The sequence below is a fragment of the Amaranthus tricolor genome, chromosome 5 (assembly GCF_026212465.1).
Source record: "Amaranthus tricolor cultivar Red isolate AtriRed21 chromosome 5, ASM2621246v1, whole genome shotgun sequence".
Taxonomy (NCBI): domain Eukaryota; kingdom Viridiplantae; phylum Streptophyta; class Magnoliopsida; order Caryophyllales; family Amaranthaceae; genus Amaranthus; species Amaranthus tricolor.
In genome coordinates, this window is record NC_080051.1 from 24,778,411 (window position 1) to 24,794,403 (window position 15,993).

Below are 15,993 nucleotides of genomic sequence, written 5' to 3' on the forward strand. Positions count from 1 at the left end.
TTTAATTTGAGAATTTTGAAACACTGGGTTTTGCTTTTACTAGAATATAAATTATTTTTTAGGGAAGATCTTAAATTTAAGTTTCATTTAATTATTTTTTTTAGTAGACTATTTTTTTATATGAAAAATTATTTGTGAATTAAAAATTAACTTATTAGTTGAAGATTTTTTCTTTTTCTAAACTTTTTATTATTGTGATTATAGTTTGTTTCTCACTACTAATAGCTATAAATTATTTATCTTTATCTAGCGTCTATAAGCTGAAGGGATTTTCCAACCTTATCACCAATATATTAATATAATACATAAAATAAAATTTGATGAAATTTGTATTATGTGATCGCAAAGTTTTATTTGGCTGGTTTTTTTACTAAGTTCATGAATAGGAATTTTAAATTTAATTGAATAAATGTCAAATTCAATTGGTTTTATGCCTAAAACACCATGAGTATCTAATTTGACGCATGATTAATTATTATTACGTCTTAGATTCAACGTGGTTTAATATTTTATATTCAAGAGCTCTCTTTATTAATGTTATAAATTAAAATAGCTACATAGACAAAATAGAATTGGATACATTCTTTATGTACAACCAAAAGTTAAATTAAAGGATAATGGGAAACAAAAAAAAAATCAAACTCAACAATAAAATTTAATTCCGTTAATGTCCTTTCAATTATATATTTAGAATAATTTAGCCAGTTAATTGTTGATATGATTATTATTAAATATAGATGAAAATGAGTGTACGTACTATCAAAAAAGGGTTCATTTGTGCATGGTTGAGATTAGCACTAGGATTTTTTTTTTATTTGTCACTCATTTACTTGTGTTTATCATAATATTAAGGCTAGTGTAATAATTCACGATGAAAATTAGGCTCATACTTTTTCCGTTTTACTCATATTGTGAGATTCTCATTAAATCTAAAAAGAAGATAAATTGTGGCAAATAAAATAAACGAAAAATAATACTTTTTTGAAATCATGCCTTATGTATAATCTATATGTTTGATGGAGTACAATTTAATTAAGGAAAAACAGTGATCAGTAAATTACAGTTGTAAGTATTACATGATCCAATTATTAGAATTTGCAATTGTTTGCCTTAACATGTAGAATGGTCCATCCCTTTATCAAGTGTCCAATTCTATGATTTGGAATTTTTGTTACTTGCTAGTAACCCACTAAAAGCAAACTACCATTTTCTATGCTCATTATGTTTTCTAGTGAATTATAAATTTATGCAAATGATCTACATGCTAGAGTATACATAGGGATATACGAAGATGTATATTTGTTTTGCTCTTAGAGAATTAGCTAAGAGTCATAAAAGTCTATTTCTTGTTGGACGGTCACCTATATTTATAAGGAGAGGAGAGCTCTCTCATATATATATATAAACTATGAACACTCCCACAATTTATTCATTACACGTTCTTTTAGGTAGCTAGTTGGTTGATCATTACTCATTCTTCCACTTCTAATAACATCGGATTGCACTACTAAAACAAACTGATATTGAGACAATTTGTCGTTAAGCTTGGTTATGGGATGGAGACAGGAGAGTCCTGTCACAAGGTTGGTTACCGGCATTTGCCATCTTCATCCCGTCGTCAATCTGTCCCCAAAGTTGACTACGGGCATTTTCCGCCTCCACCCATCACCATTAATATTCTGTGAGAATTCAAAGTCGCGGAAGAAGAAGACTTGGGTTATAAATTTTTCACTTTCATGCTCACCTTCTTTTGTTCGGTTACACCTTCAATTTCTTGCACTTATTCTTCAACTTTCAATCTTCTTCAACTAACAACCTTCCCATAATTAATATGTTTAGATCGGACTCGATTATCATACATGTTTGATCAACATTAATGTATAAAATTATACTCTATTAATTTAGACATTCTTCCAAGATACTATGTCCCGATTAATTGATCAAACATGTATAATAGTCAGGCCAAACCTATACAATATCTAAATTAATATATAATTATATACTTCCATATTAATGTTACATAAGGGACATAGAATATTAACATTATCCTTTCCCATACTTGCGGATTGATTCACCAAATTAAAAATAAAATTATTTACAGTAGTAATAATACAACACCCACTATACCAAAAAAAGTAGTAGTCCTGGAGCATTATAGAAAGGAAAAGGTATAGTTTGCTTACAAGTGCAAATGTATTGCATGTGCGCAAATAAATAAGACACGTGTCATGATTTCGAGTACAGAATAAGCCACATGTCTGTTTTAAGTCTGCATCTTATGTTAAAATTAGCAGGTTCGAGGTTTAAATACGTTTTTACATGTGTTGAGAAAACCAACTGATTAATGACATTAATTCGAGTTTAATTACTATCTTAGAGGTTAAGGTTCCTATTAAAAGATAAGCATTATGGAATTAAACTCGAGCCAGAATCACGAATCACGACTGCTAATGCGCGCACTGCCCGAGTGGAGGATAATACTGTGGGGCTCGGGCTTCTAAGTGTAGATGCTTGTTAGGGCAGTTTTTGAGTTTATATATATATAGTAAATATTTGCTTAGGATTTAGAGTTAAAAAGAATCCTAATATCTGAAAAACTGGTTTATAAAGTAAGAGATTTAAAAATTTATAATTTATAATTAATTTTTTATTGATTTAGAAGTACTAGTATATAATTAAATATAAGATATGTTTTCGTTATTTTTTCAAACACATGTTAAAGTTTAAAATCGACCTTTTATTTAAAAAATTTATTTCTTTTAGTTTTCCTAAAACCCATAAAATACTAGAAACAATATTGATGCATGTGTCCCCTTATTTTAAATAGCAAATGAATATTCACAAAATTACTACAACCGTACCCAAGCGAGGTACTTATACCGGTCCATGATTATACGCGTTATTTGTTTTGTTTATCTGATTTTTATTATTTTAAATAAATTTTACCTAAATATCATATAAAGCTTATTTTTATTGATTGTGATTAATAAAAATTAAAATTTAGCGATTGAAATTAAATTAAAAAATTTTATTATTAGGCTATTTAACTTTAATATAAGACATGTGTCACAATTAGACCATCTCATACGAGAATTTGTGACTAAATTTTAGTGATTTAAACATAAGTTTGTTGGCTAATTTGCCCTAATCATCTAATGACAGAAGATAGGGTCTTAATATCCTGATAATTGTTCAGTTTGTGGTTTTGAACAAGGACTTTATTTCCAATGTTAACCATTTTAGTTCAATAGTAGATAGTGCCCGTGCGATATACGATTTTATTAAAATTTCTGACTTATTTATATAAACTAAGATTTTATAATCATTTAATAAATAAAATTGAAATGATTTTATAAATAATTGAAAAAAAAATAAAATACATGGTTTTCTAATACATTAAATAATATAAATATATAACCTAAAAAGTAAAAAATTAATCAATATAGATAAATACTAAAGTCATGATTATAAAGTAGTAAATTAAAGATATAAATATTAGTCTTAATAACAATGACATTATCATTGAATTTTATAGAGAAAACTTTTATTGAGGTAGTAAGCAATTTTAAAAAGTGATAATGTCATCCGTGTTTTATTTTAGTAATAGTTAAAGAATATAGATAGATAGATGGCTTTAGCATGTAATACTGAATATCAATTTTCTCAAGTAATTTCTTGGTTTGATTTTGATTGCTTTTTTTTAAAAGAATCCTTTTTTCTATTAACGTACCTCTATTTTTTGAAAATATTAATATGACCAGTTAATATAATAATTAAGTAAGGTACACTAAAACCCATCAAATTATGATTAGTAAGAGTGTTAAAACAATAGAAATGCATGTCACATAACCATAATAATTAAATAGGAGTATACTTTGTTTAATTAGTCCACATTTTGCTGAGTTGTAAATTGTAATGCAACAAAATTTAGAGTTGGTAGTGCAACAAGATTACTCGTTAAAGGGTTTTACGTGTAGCAGCAGTACAAATTTATAGAATGAATCTACGAGGAATTTGAGGCAATTAATTAAGACATTATTTTTTTTAAGAATTACACCTCTCGGCTCTTAGTCTCATTTGATACAAAAAAAACTCTCATATAAAATAATTAAAAGTGACAAATTTAAGGGGACGGAGCAATATACTCCTTCCATCCCACTAGTATCTTTTTATTTTTTTTTTCACACATATAAACGCATCAATTATTCTAATTTTTAATTGATAATATCTCTAATTGGACACAGTTAAAAATTATATAAAGTTAAATATTAATATAATTTAAATCGAAATGAAACAAAAAATTTTACTTGACTATATTTAGCTTATTATTAACCGTAAAATACAAATTAAAACTATTGTCATAAATGGAAAGATGATAAATGAAATGGAAAGAGTATTATATGTCATTTTCACCGCCACTTTGTTGTTCCAAAGACAAAATCAAGAATTGAATTAGACAATTTGTTCAAATTTGTGCTCTTAATTTGTTTCAAACTTGCATAAATATATGGCAATGAAGTTTCAACCGTACCTCAAACTCAGTATCGTGGATGCATCATGCATGATGGGTAAGTCAATTGTGCCATGTTACATAACATAATGATGTCTATTTCATGTCTTAGTGGTGAAAGATTTCGTAATAGTTGACTATTAATTAGTGCAATTATGTTTTAAATGAATTATATTTTATGTGGAGTTCCTTCTTGTCTTTTTTTTCACTTTAGGTGAGAGAGAGGTAAGGACACATTACAACTAAATTAACTCTTTGTGATGTAGAATTAGCATATTTATAAAATGTCATTAATTTATATTTTTAGTATAATAAATATTGATTTTTATTTTAAGTTTTAATAAAAAATAATTTAATGACAATTTATCTGGCCTCTAGTGAAATATATAATTGTTACTATAATTTATAGTGTTATTCATGAGAAATGTCACTAGATCCATGTCACAAAAAATTTTAGTATGATTTTTTATTATCTTGCTAAAAGGTTTAATAAATGTCACTAAATCCTCTATATATACTATTAAAAAATTAAAATAGTGACATTTAAATTAAATGTCACTAAATATATCCTACTAAAAGTAAACTATATTGTAGTGACATTATTTGCTTTATCAATCTACTCTATAAAAAATTGATTACTAATATACATCAATATAAATAGTGAAATTGAACTCGTAAATTACGTACAAATATATTGTATTTGTCTCTTAATAGTGGATAATTTACCTACAAAATCAATCAAATTTATTCTAAAAGTTATTATCATCATCGTATTCTATGTACTCGCTCATAGAAAACTATGATTAGGAACTAGTTAGAGAAAAAAGGCTGACAATTTATACGAAAATGCGAGCAAAGAGTATTGTAAATGGAAGGGACCCAAATCAATAGGTAAATCTATCTTTTGACAAAGGCAATTAATTACAAAATGCTTTATCCTCTATACATGTTGAAATGAGATCCTTGACATTGGAAAATGTACGTGAAACTTTTTGTTTCGTATTTCATGAGTGGATATTCGTGTTAACAAATGAACTGGTGATGTGGTGACTAAATAAGCTCGGTTAAGTGTTTAATGGGACGGGTCGAATTGAATTGGATTGGATTACAATGGGCTTCTGACTCATTAAACATTTCTATTTTTTTTAAAATGAGGACTTCGGAAGTATGTATTAGGCCATGACAATTCGTCACATAATTTCACCGTGGCCCACTCGTTGACATGGGACACCCGTGAGTTGGGCTGACAAACCCACGGGTCAAGAGCGTTTGGCTTGCAAATACCCTTGGTGAGGTTTCATTGTTTCCCAAAAATATACGGTAGTAGGAAGGTTAGTTCACACAATATATATACAAGTCAACAACCTACTATTTTATCGATGTGGAATCTTGTCTCCCACGATTCAATCGAGCCATATTCGTTTGATTTGGTCGAACGAATGCTTTGTATATGAGCAACAGTTTTTGTCCATTATTGCCGACATTCTGGTCTAATTTCTAATTTTGAACACCTTTAAGTCTTAAACATATCAACCAATATATCACTTTAATTTTAATTATCATGATTTGAATTTGTTGGTTATATTTGAAATTAAAAATATTGCATAGAAGAAGAGTGGAATTTAAATATGATTTTTTCTTGATATATAATTTAAAATATATATGCGTGGTATGTTATTAGATTTGCCTCAATATAAAATTTTTTTTAACATTTTCTCATTCTAATCAAATATGACATTTAGTTTGAAAGAAGAGAAATCATATGGGACCATATCAGAAAAAATCTGTAATTTAGTCACAATTTTTTAAAATATATTTCAATCTCATGAGGGCAACTATAAAAAGAAAGAAAAAAAATAAGAAAAATACATTTAATGTGAATTTATAAAAAAAAAGAAGCATTTTATTAAAATAGAAGAATAAATACATTTTACAATATTTTGTAAAATATACTCATATTAAAAATATTGAGACTAGAACTATGCTTAAACATTAACAACAACATGAAATAGATACTCCATATCGATCATTAAAGTTATGCAGGTGAGATGATAACCGGTAAGAACAATCAAAAGAAAAGGAAAACAAATCGTGGGTCAAAAATTTAGGAGTGACAGTGGTGATTATTTATTTGGTATTAAAGAGCTACAAGAACAAGATCAGATCTTGCTAAATGTGATTAATTTGGTGTATTACTTTTGGCCTCTAATTGCTCCACCTTAATCATAAAGTAATATCTTTTCCTAAATAAAGAGCGCTACTTTATAAACATATACTCCTATCATCCTATCCCTTAACAAAGTTGTTGAGCTTCAATTTGCAAACTTAATTACATTTTCTCCTTCATTTTAGGCTTTTCATTATTAGAATTGAATCAATGAGAAGGTAAGAGTTCTTTAACAAAAAAGTAGATAATCAACCATACTAGTAAATGAAAACAGAAAATTAATTGTATAAATAAAATTAAAATATATAAATGAGATAAAAAGAAACTAGTTGGCCATTATTCAAAATTGAAATGGTGCAAATAAAGTGGGACAAACTAAAATAGCTAATAATACAAATTAAGCGAGATAGAAGGAGTATACTCTTACTACAATAGACCGTTATAGTAAACTTTCATATTGCACAAAATTATGAAATAAGTGGAATTTAGTGGAAAAAGTTAAATTGGGAAATGGATTAAAGAGCAAGTAGATCATAGAATTAAGTGATTAGGATGCGGAGAGGGCACAAATTTAAGGATGAAATTAAAAGACGAGAAAGGGGTATAGAGTGAAAAATTTCTTGTGCTAATCCTTTAGTTTTAAAATGTTTGCATTGTGGACAATTATTTATAAACAATGTTAGAGCTAATGTTAAAATTTTCTAATCTTGTTCATAGTTTTGTATTGTTATATTAGTAGTTGATTTGCCCATATTTTAGTGTGTTAAATTCATTTAGAAATTAGATTGAGTCGTTTCACATGAGAATAAGAAAGTTTTAGGGCTTTATAGCGGGATATTTTAACCAATTTTCAACCATCATATTAAAGTTTTATGTCACATGATTTATGAGGTAACATAATTTTATCCAAATTGTAAAGTTGAGATTACTATTTGAACTAAAAAACTTTGTACACAATGAGAAATTTTTGAAACTAAATGGTCGTCAGAAGCAATTTAAAAATAATACTACAATTGTGTATATTAATGTTAATGGCAGCTAGAATGGGAAGTACTCCATAACCATTTACTACAATATTTCCGTGAGAGAATAGAATTGTGATTTCTATTCATAGGCTTTGAGAAAAGCATTTATAAAAATTTCTTTGGGCTGAGAAACCCTAAAAAGGTTGAGAAGAATACCTAGCATGGACTAGGGTTTTGACTTCCTATAAATTCAATCATTTATTCACAGTGACAAACCTACTTTGAGATGTATAGTAGGTATGTGACTCTATCATTATTCAACAAAAATTAATTTTCTATAATTTCATAAAATTTGTAGAATACTCTATTATAAAAATTTGTAACTCGACTTGTATAAGACTATATTACTCGCTCTCACCATGACACGAATTCATATAATTAATTTATTATTATAATTAGTTACTTTAAAATTATAAGTAATCACTTTAATAAACTAAATGTAGATGAATTAGTTCAATAGAAATGATCTCACAATAAGTCAGAATTTGCGAAATACAGATCGTAGTGAGAGACGGTCTCTTCGAGAGACGTATTAAATATATGGGCTAAATAGCCCAGTTAATACAGATTAAAGAAAAAAAAAGAATATAAACTTCTTATTTTAAGATTGTCTCTCTGAGAAACGGTCACTCATAAGAGTAGCTATTTTTGAAAAATTTATAGAAGTATTAGTGCAAGGCTCGTGCTTGCTTATAGGTGTTGGGCCCAATGTCAAATGGGTCTCTTATTGACGGTAGACTCATATAAGTCAATATGCCCAAAAACAATCCATAAATCAATTGAAATGAATTAATCATGGAGCTTAATCCATTCCCATAAAATAATGATGTAATTTCAAACAAAAAAAAAAAAAAAAAAAAAAACACCATCAAACAGCAAAAATACGAAACTTCATGATTTTGTCTTCTAATTTCTGAATCACAACTCTGATCTTTTCACGTTTACCCGACGGTCACACCAAACTACTCAAGGTACTTGATCGCTCTAAATCATCATTTTATTACTTTTTCGTGTTTTGGGTAATTGTCGAACATAAATTTTGGTAATTTGAAAATTTGGAGTTGATCTTAATCGATTGCAAGGTTTTGTGGGTTTATTTTATGAGATTTGATACTCTGGTTAAATTTTTCAATGTTATGCTGCATTTGTAGTATTCTTCGTTTGAAAGAGTTTAACTGCGGACTTCTGATTTTAGGGAAAAGATTACAATTTTGTTAATTATTTGGGCATTGATTTGTTTACTTCTTTTAATGGATTTATTTTTGTTTGTGCATTTTGGTGATTGATGCAATTTGATTTCATCTCAATTCTAGATGTAAAGGATCATTTGATGATCATTTGATTGTGGGTTTGTGCTAATAATCATTTGATGATGATTAATTGTGTGAATAGAAAATAACAGTATACCATTGCAATTAGATGATATGATTTGGGAAGATGATTTGATTGAAAGCATAGATCTTTGGACTTACTGAAGTTAGTAGATGATTTAACAGTATACCCTTTTATCTAACAACACATCCCATTACCCAATACCATTAAGTAGCTCTCACCAAGGTGAGGTTTGGGGGGTCGGAGTATGATGTACGCAATCTTAGACTTGTTAGTGTTAACAAAGAGGTTATTGTTGATTACGGTATACTTTTATTTGTTCATGATTTATTCCTTTGTATGTAAATAATGTAGGCTTTTAAATCTTTTTAAGGTTAAATATTTGTAAGTGTCGAGATGTCGGGCCAGGGACAGCGTCTAACTGTTACACCAACAGTTACAGTGCTTGGGGTCATAAAAGCTCGTCTTGTTGGTGCTACAAGAGGACATGCCCTTTTGAAGAAGAAGAGTGATGCTTTAACGGTTCAGTTTCGTTCAATTCTAAAAAAGATAGTTTCTACTAAGGAATCTATGGGAGATATAATGAAAACTTCAGCCTTTTCCTTAACCGAAGCCAAATATGTTGCAGGGGAGAATATCAAACATGTTGTATTAGAAAATGTCCAAAATGCATCCCTTAAGGTTCGTTCTCGGCAAGAAAATGTCGCTGGGGTAAAGCTCCCTAAGTTTGAGTACTTTACTGAGGGAGAAACCAAAAATGATCTGACTGGATTGGCTAGAGGTGGGCAGCAAGTGCAGCAGTGTCGTGGTGCCTATGTAAAGGCTATTGAGGTTCTTGTTGAACTAGCTTCTCTTCAGACGTCGTTTTTGACCCTTGATGAGGCTATCAAGACTACAAACCGTAGGGTGAATGCCTTGGAAAATGTCGTGAAACCGAAGTTGGAAAACACTATTACTTACATCAAGGGAGAGTTGGATGAGCTGGAAAGAGAGGACTTTTTCAGGTTGAAGAAAGTACAGGGTTACAAGAAGAAGGAGATTGAAAAACAACTTGCAGCTGCAAAGCTGTTTGCAGAGGAGCAGGTTGCGGAAAAGGTTTCTTTGCAGCGAGGAATATCAATCAATGCAGCTCATAATTTGTTGGCTGGATCACAGCAAGACGACGACATTATCTTTTAATGCTAAGGTTAGTCTGCTCAGTTTCTATCTTGCGGCTGTGTGGTTTGAGGTGGATTTCCGTTGTGGAACAAAAATCTTATTCTTTAGTGTTAGTAGCTTGTATGTCTCAATAAAAGCATTTGACAATCACTTTCTTGAATCATTCTGAATTATCTTTTGGAAATATCCCCTCGATGAAATTGGGATTCACACTTTGTTGTGAATCATTGTGAAGGCTTTTATATATCGTCTATTCGTTGTTTGCTAAAGAGAGTATAAGACAGGAGCTTGTCATAGCACTGTTTAAGTATAACTTTCTTTATCGACTCTGCTGTGATTAGTTTTGTTTAGTTTAAGTTATTTGATTTTCTTGAATGGAGTTTTTTATTGCTTATGGTGGTAGTTGATCAGTATTTGTAAGTAACTATTTGGGATATCCACGTACAAATATCATTATATAACTTCTTTACCGCCTGTAAACACCCTAAAAATATTACTCTGTGCGTGTGTTGATTAGTTAGTTGTAAGACTTAAGTAAGACATGATATCCCCAGACCTTGTCAGGTGGGAGTCATTTCGGTTGCGGGTGTAGATAATTGGAGCTCAAAGAAACTTGGCTGAACTTTATGCTTTCTTTGAAACCACCAATTCAATCCAGTGTCACAGTGTTTATTTATAAAATTTTATTGCACTTGTTACCTTTAATGGAGAGGATTTTGCAATTTTTTAAAAAAATGACCCCTTAGATCAAATTAAGCAGATGGTTAAACCATATCACTTACCATGCCACTACTTACGTTGTTAGGTTTGAAGGATAAAAGGGTGTTTCTAGTCGGTTGGCTTAATGTTTTAGTAGGTGATTCAAGGTTAATATTATTTCAGAAAGTACCCGAGTTGGACTTTTTTATAACTATGTTGCAGTTTGCAAAATAGTTTTAGATTCTCAAAGCGCTGTAGAAGAAACTGTAGTGTCAAACAACTGTGACATTCTTATACACTCGAAAAATGGAATACAGATTCAACTGTAGAATTGTACACTAATTCTTTACTTGTATACAGATTTGTACAGTAGCATGCAAGCACACCTTTAGAAAAAAAATTTAAGATTATGAAAATATGATAATCGAATCCTCTCTTATAATTCTGTGTGCTGGTCTGAAGTAATTCGGTAAGTATGGCAATCTGCCTTTGTTTGGAAAGAGGGAATTATTCTTTTCTTCATATTTGCAGCAGCCTCGGAGTTAGAACCAAATATGTGTCCTGATAGGTCAATTAGGCCAGGGTTCTGGCTGTTGAGGACAGAGAAAATTTTGGCAGACTCAAACCCTGTATTGTAACAGAAATGGATCATACCTTTTGGGATGATGAACACATCACCATCCTTAAGTATCTTCTGGAACACATTGTTTCTAGTGTCTATAAATCCAACCGTGACAACCCCCTTGCTTACAAAGAGCATCTCAGCAGCGCGAGGGTGAGAGTGTAGGGTCACCATACCATCAATCTCCAAATCCGTCCTCGCCAATCCAAGCCCTAGAGTGTTGAGTCCCGAGAATTCAGCAGCGGTAACGATATTCACGGAGGACAGCAAGAAGTTATCGGTATCTCCAGCCGATTTAAGGATCGAGGTTTTGAAGTCGGAAGCTGTTACATTTGCTGGATTCTTGCAAGGAAATCCATTGATGAAAATTGGGGTGTTAAGATTATTTGATGATGTAGAGGCTGCTGGGCAGAAATCTTGAAGGTTTTGATTATCTGCTAAGCAAAATTTAAAGCTGATCAAGAGTATATATGAGATGATAGGCCAAGAATTGAACATTTTAGGATTGTTGAGTTTCAAGTTCTATATGCTTGAACTATTGCTTGTGCTGTCTTTATATGCATTACTTGATTTCTTGCCTTAGAGTTCACTTTTTAAATTTTTAGAGATAGTGGGGTTGGATTATTCTTCAAGTGTATTACTTAGAAGTAAAATATTATTCCTGAAGTCTCCTTTGCACCAAAACAAAATATGCAAATGGCACATTTTCTGGACTTAAGTAGAGTTAAGAAATACAACACTTTAATTTAGAGTACTTTTTCTGGATGCTTAAAAGAAGAGCAAAAGGAAAGAGGATTTGCACCCTATGTAAACATTTGCAATTCACTCAAAATGACCCAAAACAGCCCAAAACCGATTTGTGGTTCGTGAGGATATTAGCAACATATGACACTATATAATACTATGAGAATAAGCTGATGCATGCCTTTGCTTTGATCTTTCATATTCTATTTTTGTTTACAAATCATGAATTGAACAATGTTTTTTATCTGAGATGATGTGTAAATATATTTTTACTTTGTGTATGGTTTCATGGCCGTATTTACTATTTAGCATGAAGCTGCTCAAGGGCTTATGGGGCAGCTCACACAGACTAAGTCTATGTTGCTCGGACTTTTCTTCCACCAAAAAGTACCCATGTTAGATCCTCAATTATCCAATAAGATCATGTTTTTTAATTCAAAAACCAAATGGATTATGGAGTTTTTGACCCATTAATGTCAGAGAGGTACCCAACTTTGAGTAACATAACCTTACTTTATCAAACAATAGGGAGTTCAGATGTATAGGGATTCACTTTTACTAATCATAAGGTTATCAAAGATAAATTATAGACTAATGTGGCAGTACTTTACTAGCATTTGATAGTTGGTTAAGAGTAGTGATGTCATGTGAAAGGTATGTTTAACTATAATGATTAATGAAGTCTAGTTTACCCTAATCAAGATAAAACATTCAACAATCCCAAATTTGTAAGGCCAAAGAGTTGTTAATTAGTTGCACAGTGCTCTTCAATGCAGATAGCTGTAGCCCATAGCTATGGTTCTGACTAAAAATTTTATGGATTCTTCTACCCTCCGAGGATCATCCAAGCCGCCTTGCCTCTTGTCACCTGCGTACAACCCCCACAGCACACCCGAAACTCTCTTGACGAGCTTATTCCAGTATTTGATGTATTGCATCGACAAATCCTTTCGTGCCAGCAACCTCTAGAAACTTATCTATTGCCTTGGCAAGCCATGGACTGTTATGTTATTTTCCTGTGTTATGCACACTGCATTGAACATACGTCCTCCGACCCATTCATTTTGGATTTATTTCTATTTTGGATTGTTCAACTCATTTTGCATCATTTCCTTATTTGAAATTGAACCATACCTCCTTCTAATTTCATTCACACATTAAAATTTTCTTTTAATTTCATTCTCACAATTCAATCGCTTTCTTCATATAACGTTATATTTATTACTCTCAAAAGACAAAATATTAATTTCATTCTTTATATCCTCCTTAAACTTCACTACATTCTTTTTGATGTAGTTTTTGAGGGACAAAGGGAGTAGTTGACATCAACCCGCAAATGAACATAGCCTTGTTAGCAGCACAATTGTTGTGAATTTAGACACACCAAGTAGAGAAGAAGATGAAAAGAATAGAGAAAAACAAAGCCAACAAAGCAACACACAAGCAATGCTCTAGCACAAACCACTGATCTATTTTGTTCTAGTCTTCCTAGCTACACCTAGACCTCAGCAAAACCCATACTCTTGTTTCTATCCTGGTTTACTGACTACCACTTTTCTCATATAAGTTTTTTAATTCGATTTTCCATGCACTTAAAAAAACTTCAATTATAAAGCCTTTTAATTCCAAATTTCATTTTTAGAAATTCTAAACATTTATATCATTTTTTTAGCAGTATCAACGGATTTTACATGAACCCATTTAACTTGAATATGGTAGTAAGCCGTATTATTAAGTTAGTGTCCTGTAAGTTCTAGAAATCATCGCCTAGAGGTTAGGGATTCGATTTCATAACCATTAGTCTCTTCACCGAGCAAGCTTCCGACTATTGAGGTCAGGGATTCGATTCGATTCTTACAAAGTTAAATTGCATGGGGGTTCGGAATCCTCGTACCCCTACCTCAACCCAAGTACACCTTTTTTCTAGTTCTAAAGCATACTAGAAAAAATTTCAGTCCTTGTTGCACAGTGTTTTTTTACAAGAATTGCAAATGTCGCATTAGTTTTTTCTTAGGAGTACTTAGTAGTTAGTACTAACACCACGTTTCTATGTGATCACCTAAGGGATGATCATAATTCAACACCTAGTTGGATTTACCCTACACTTGCATCTAATTTGAGGTTCAAGGTGCTTTTTTTTTGGACCCAAAGAGTTCAGGCTCAATATGGGATTTAAAGTTGTATCGCGATCAGATACATTTATAGTTATATTCCCTCCATCTTACTAACTTTCTTACAATTTTATTTTGGGACAGTTTATTCGCATCTTTTCATTTATAGTTTTGACTTTGTGCTTCTTTTCATTTATAGTTTTGACTTTGTTTTTTAATCTTTTTATGTAATTTTCAATGATTTCTTTTGTCTTTTTAGGTGGTCTCTAGTTAATCCTTATCCATTACATACCTAATATATGCACATGGGAGTTACTTTTTAGGTGGTCTGAATATTTTCTTAAATATCGTGCATTTGAAAATGGGAAAACGAAGTGGAATGTAGGGATTAATATTTATAGAATAGTTGTGAAAATTTATTTAATACAAAGATATCATAATTCCTAAATCCTAATTCATAGCCATAATAATGTTATTTTCTTTTCTTATTCAATGTAATGAATTATTTTTCAGTTTTCTATATTTTTCCTAAAATTGAGTGGTAGAATCTCCTACATTCAAAATAATTTAATGCCTCAATGAATGATTTATTGCATAGAATATCTTCTAATACATCTCATGTCATGACCAAACAAAAGAAATGTGTATGACTCCATCCTCTTAACTTTTCCTTTATGAAATGTTTATTGACTTTCACATACAATCTTATTGCACGGGATATTTTGAAATGTTGATTGCTTCTCAATTATCGTAAAACAACTAAATTCAGTCCTTAACGAAGTTTATTAAATTAGCATTAAATTTAAGTTTTTTCTGATTATTCATTTGTTATTAGAAAATCGGACAAGAATTGAAATCCGAAATAGATTAAAGAAAGAAAGAAAGATAGCATAAAAAAGGAAGTTGTGGGCAAGACACGTACATGTTGTAGAATGTAGATACATACAAGTAGAAAGGTCTAAAGATGACCCTACCACCATTTATCATGTATTTCACCATACATCTGTAATGTTTGAAGGCACATCAATTGTATCCTAATTTATATTCCTCTTCCAATGAACTATAAACCCATCATAGTACCTAAAGGCTAAACTAAAGTACAATCATATTTGTTCGATTCTCCTCAACTTCCATATCCAAAAACAGACTGACAAAAAGGATAGGTTTTTTAAAACCGAATTTCTTTCAATGTTATTATAAGATAAAATAGGCTGAATGAAATGAAAAAAAAAAAAGGGTTCAGCAAGAAATCAAACCCATGACTTGAACTAAGGAAAATGATATCTATTTCGACTTAGACAAGATCTGATATTCTCAAACCGTTGTCTATTTTTTATTGGTCTATCTTATGATAAAGAGAACTATCAACTATGATCATAAGAAAAACTGATCTATCGCAATAAGAGGTTATTGACCTAGCTAAAAGGCGAAACCAAATAATAACTATAAAATATATTTGTTGTTGGTGAATTAGATTCCACTACTGTTTTAAATTAACTCCTTTGATACTCGACACCTATAGATTATGTACACTAAGTCACTAACCCATAAAATACTAGAGGAAAAACGAAAATGTAGTGTAGGAGGGAACAATAATTAAAGTCAAGATTAGATAAATTTATTTC

At 30.7% G+C, this 15,993-nt stretch overlaps 2 protein-coding genes across 3 annotated transcripts; one reads left to right on the forward strand and one right to left on the reverse strand.

The window, feature by feature from the left end:
- The first annotated feature begins 8,479 nt into the window (after positions 1–8,479).
- Positions 8,480–10,516, forward strand: LOC130813021 (V-type proton ATPase subunit D-like). 2 transcript variants are annotated; one of them, XM_057678700.1, is made up of 2 exons: positions 8,480–8,673; positions 9,408–10,516. In XM_057678700.1, exon 2 carries the CDS (start codon positions 9,431–9,433, stop codon positions 10,211–10,213), a length of 783 nt encoding a protein of 260 aa, XP_057534683.1. In that variant the 5' UTR covers positions 8,480–8,673; positions 9,408–9,430; the 3' UTR covers positions 10,214–10,516. The 2 variants fall into 2 exon arrangements, with proteins under 2 accessions (XP_057534683.1, XP_057534684.1); XM_057678701.1 differs by having other exon boundaries at positions 8,502–8,673; positions 9,389–10,516.
- Positions 10,517–11,166: 650 nt separating this feature from the next.
- On the reverse strand, positions 11,167–12,035 carry LOC130813023 (germin-like protein subfamily 3 member 4). Its single transcript, XM_057678702.1, has one exon. The coding sequence runs from the start codon at positions 12,009–12,011 to the stop codon at positions 11,328–11,330; it is 684 nt and encodes a 227-aa protein (XP_057534685.1). The 5' UTR covers positions 12,012–12,035; the 3' UTR covers positions 11,167–11,327.
- Positions 12,036–15,993: the final 3,958 nt, after the last annotated feature.

Coding starts and splice junctions, on each gene's coding strand:
- LOC130813021 (XM_057678700.1), top strand. CDS start 9,431: ATGTCGGGCCAGGGACAGCGTCTAACTGTTACACCAACAGTTACAGTG.
- LOC130813023 (XM_057678702.1), bottom strand. CDS start 12,011: ATGTTCAATTCTTGGCCTATCATCTCATATATACTCTTGATCAGCTTT.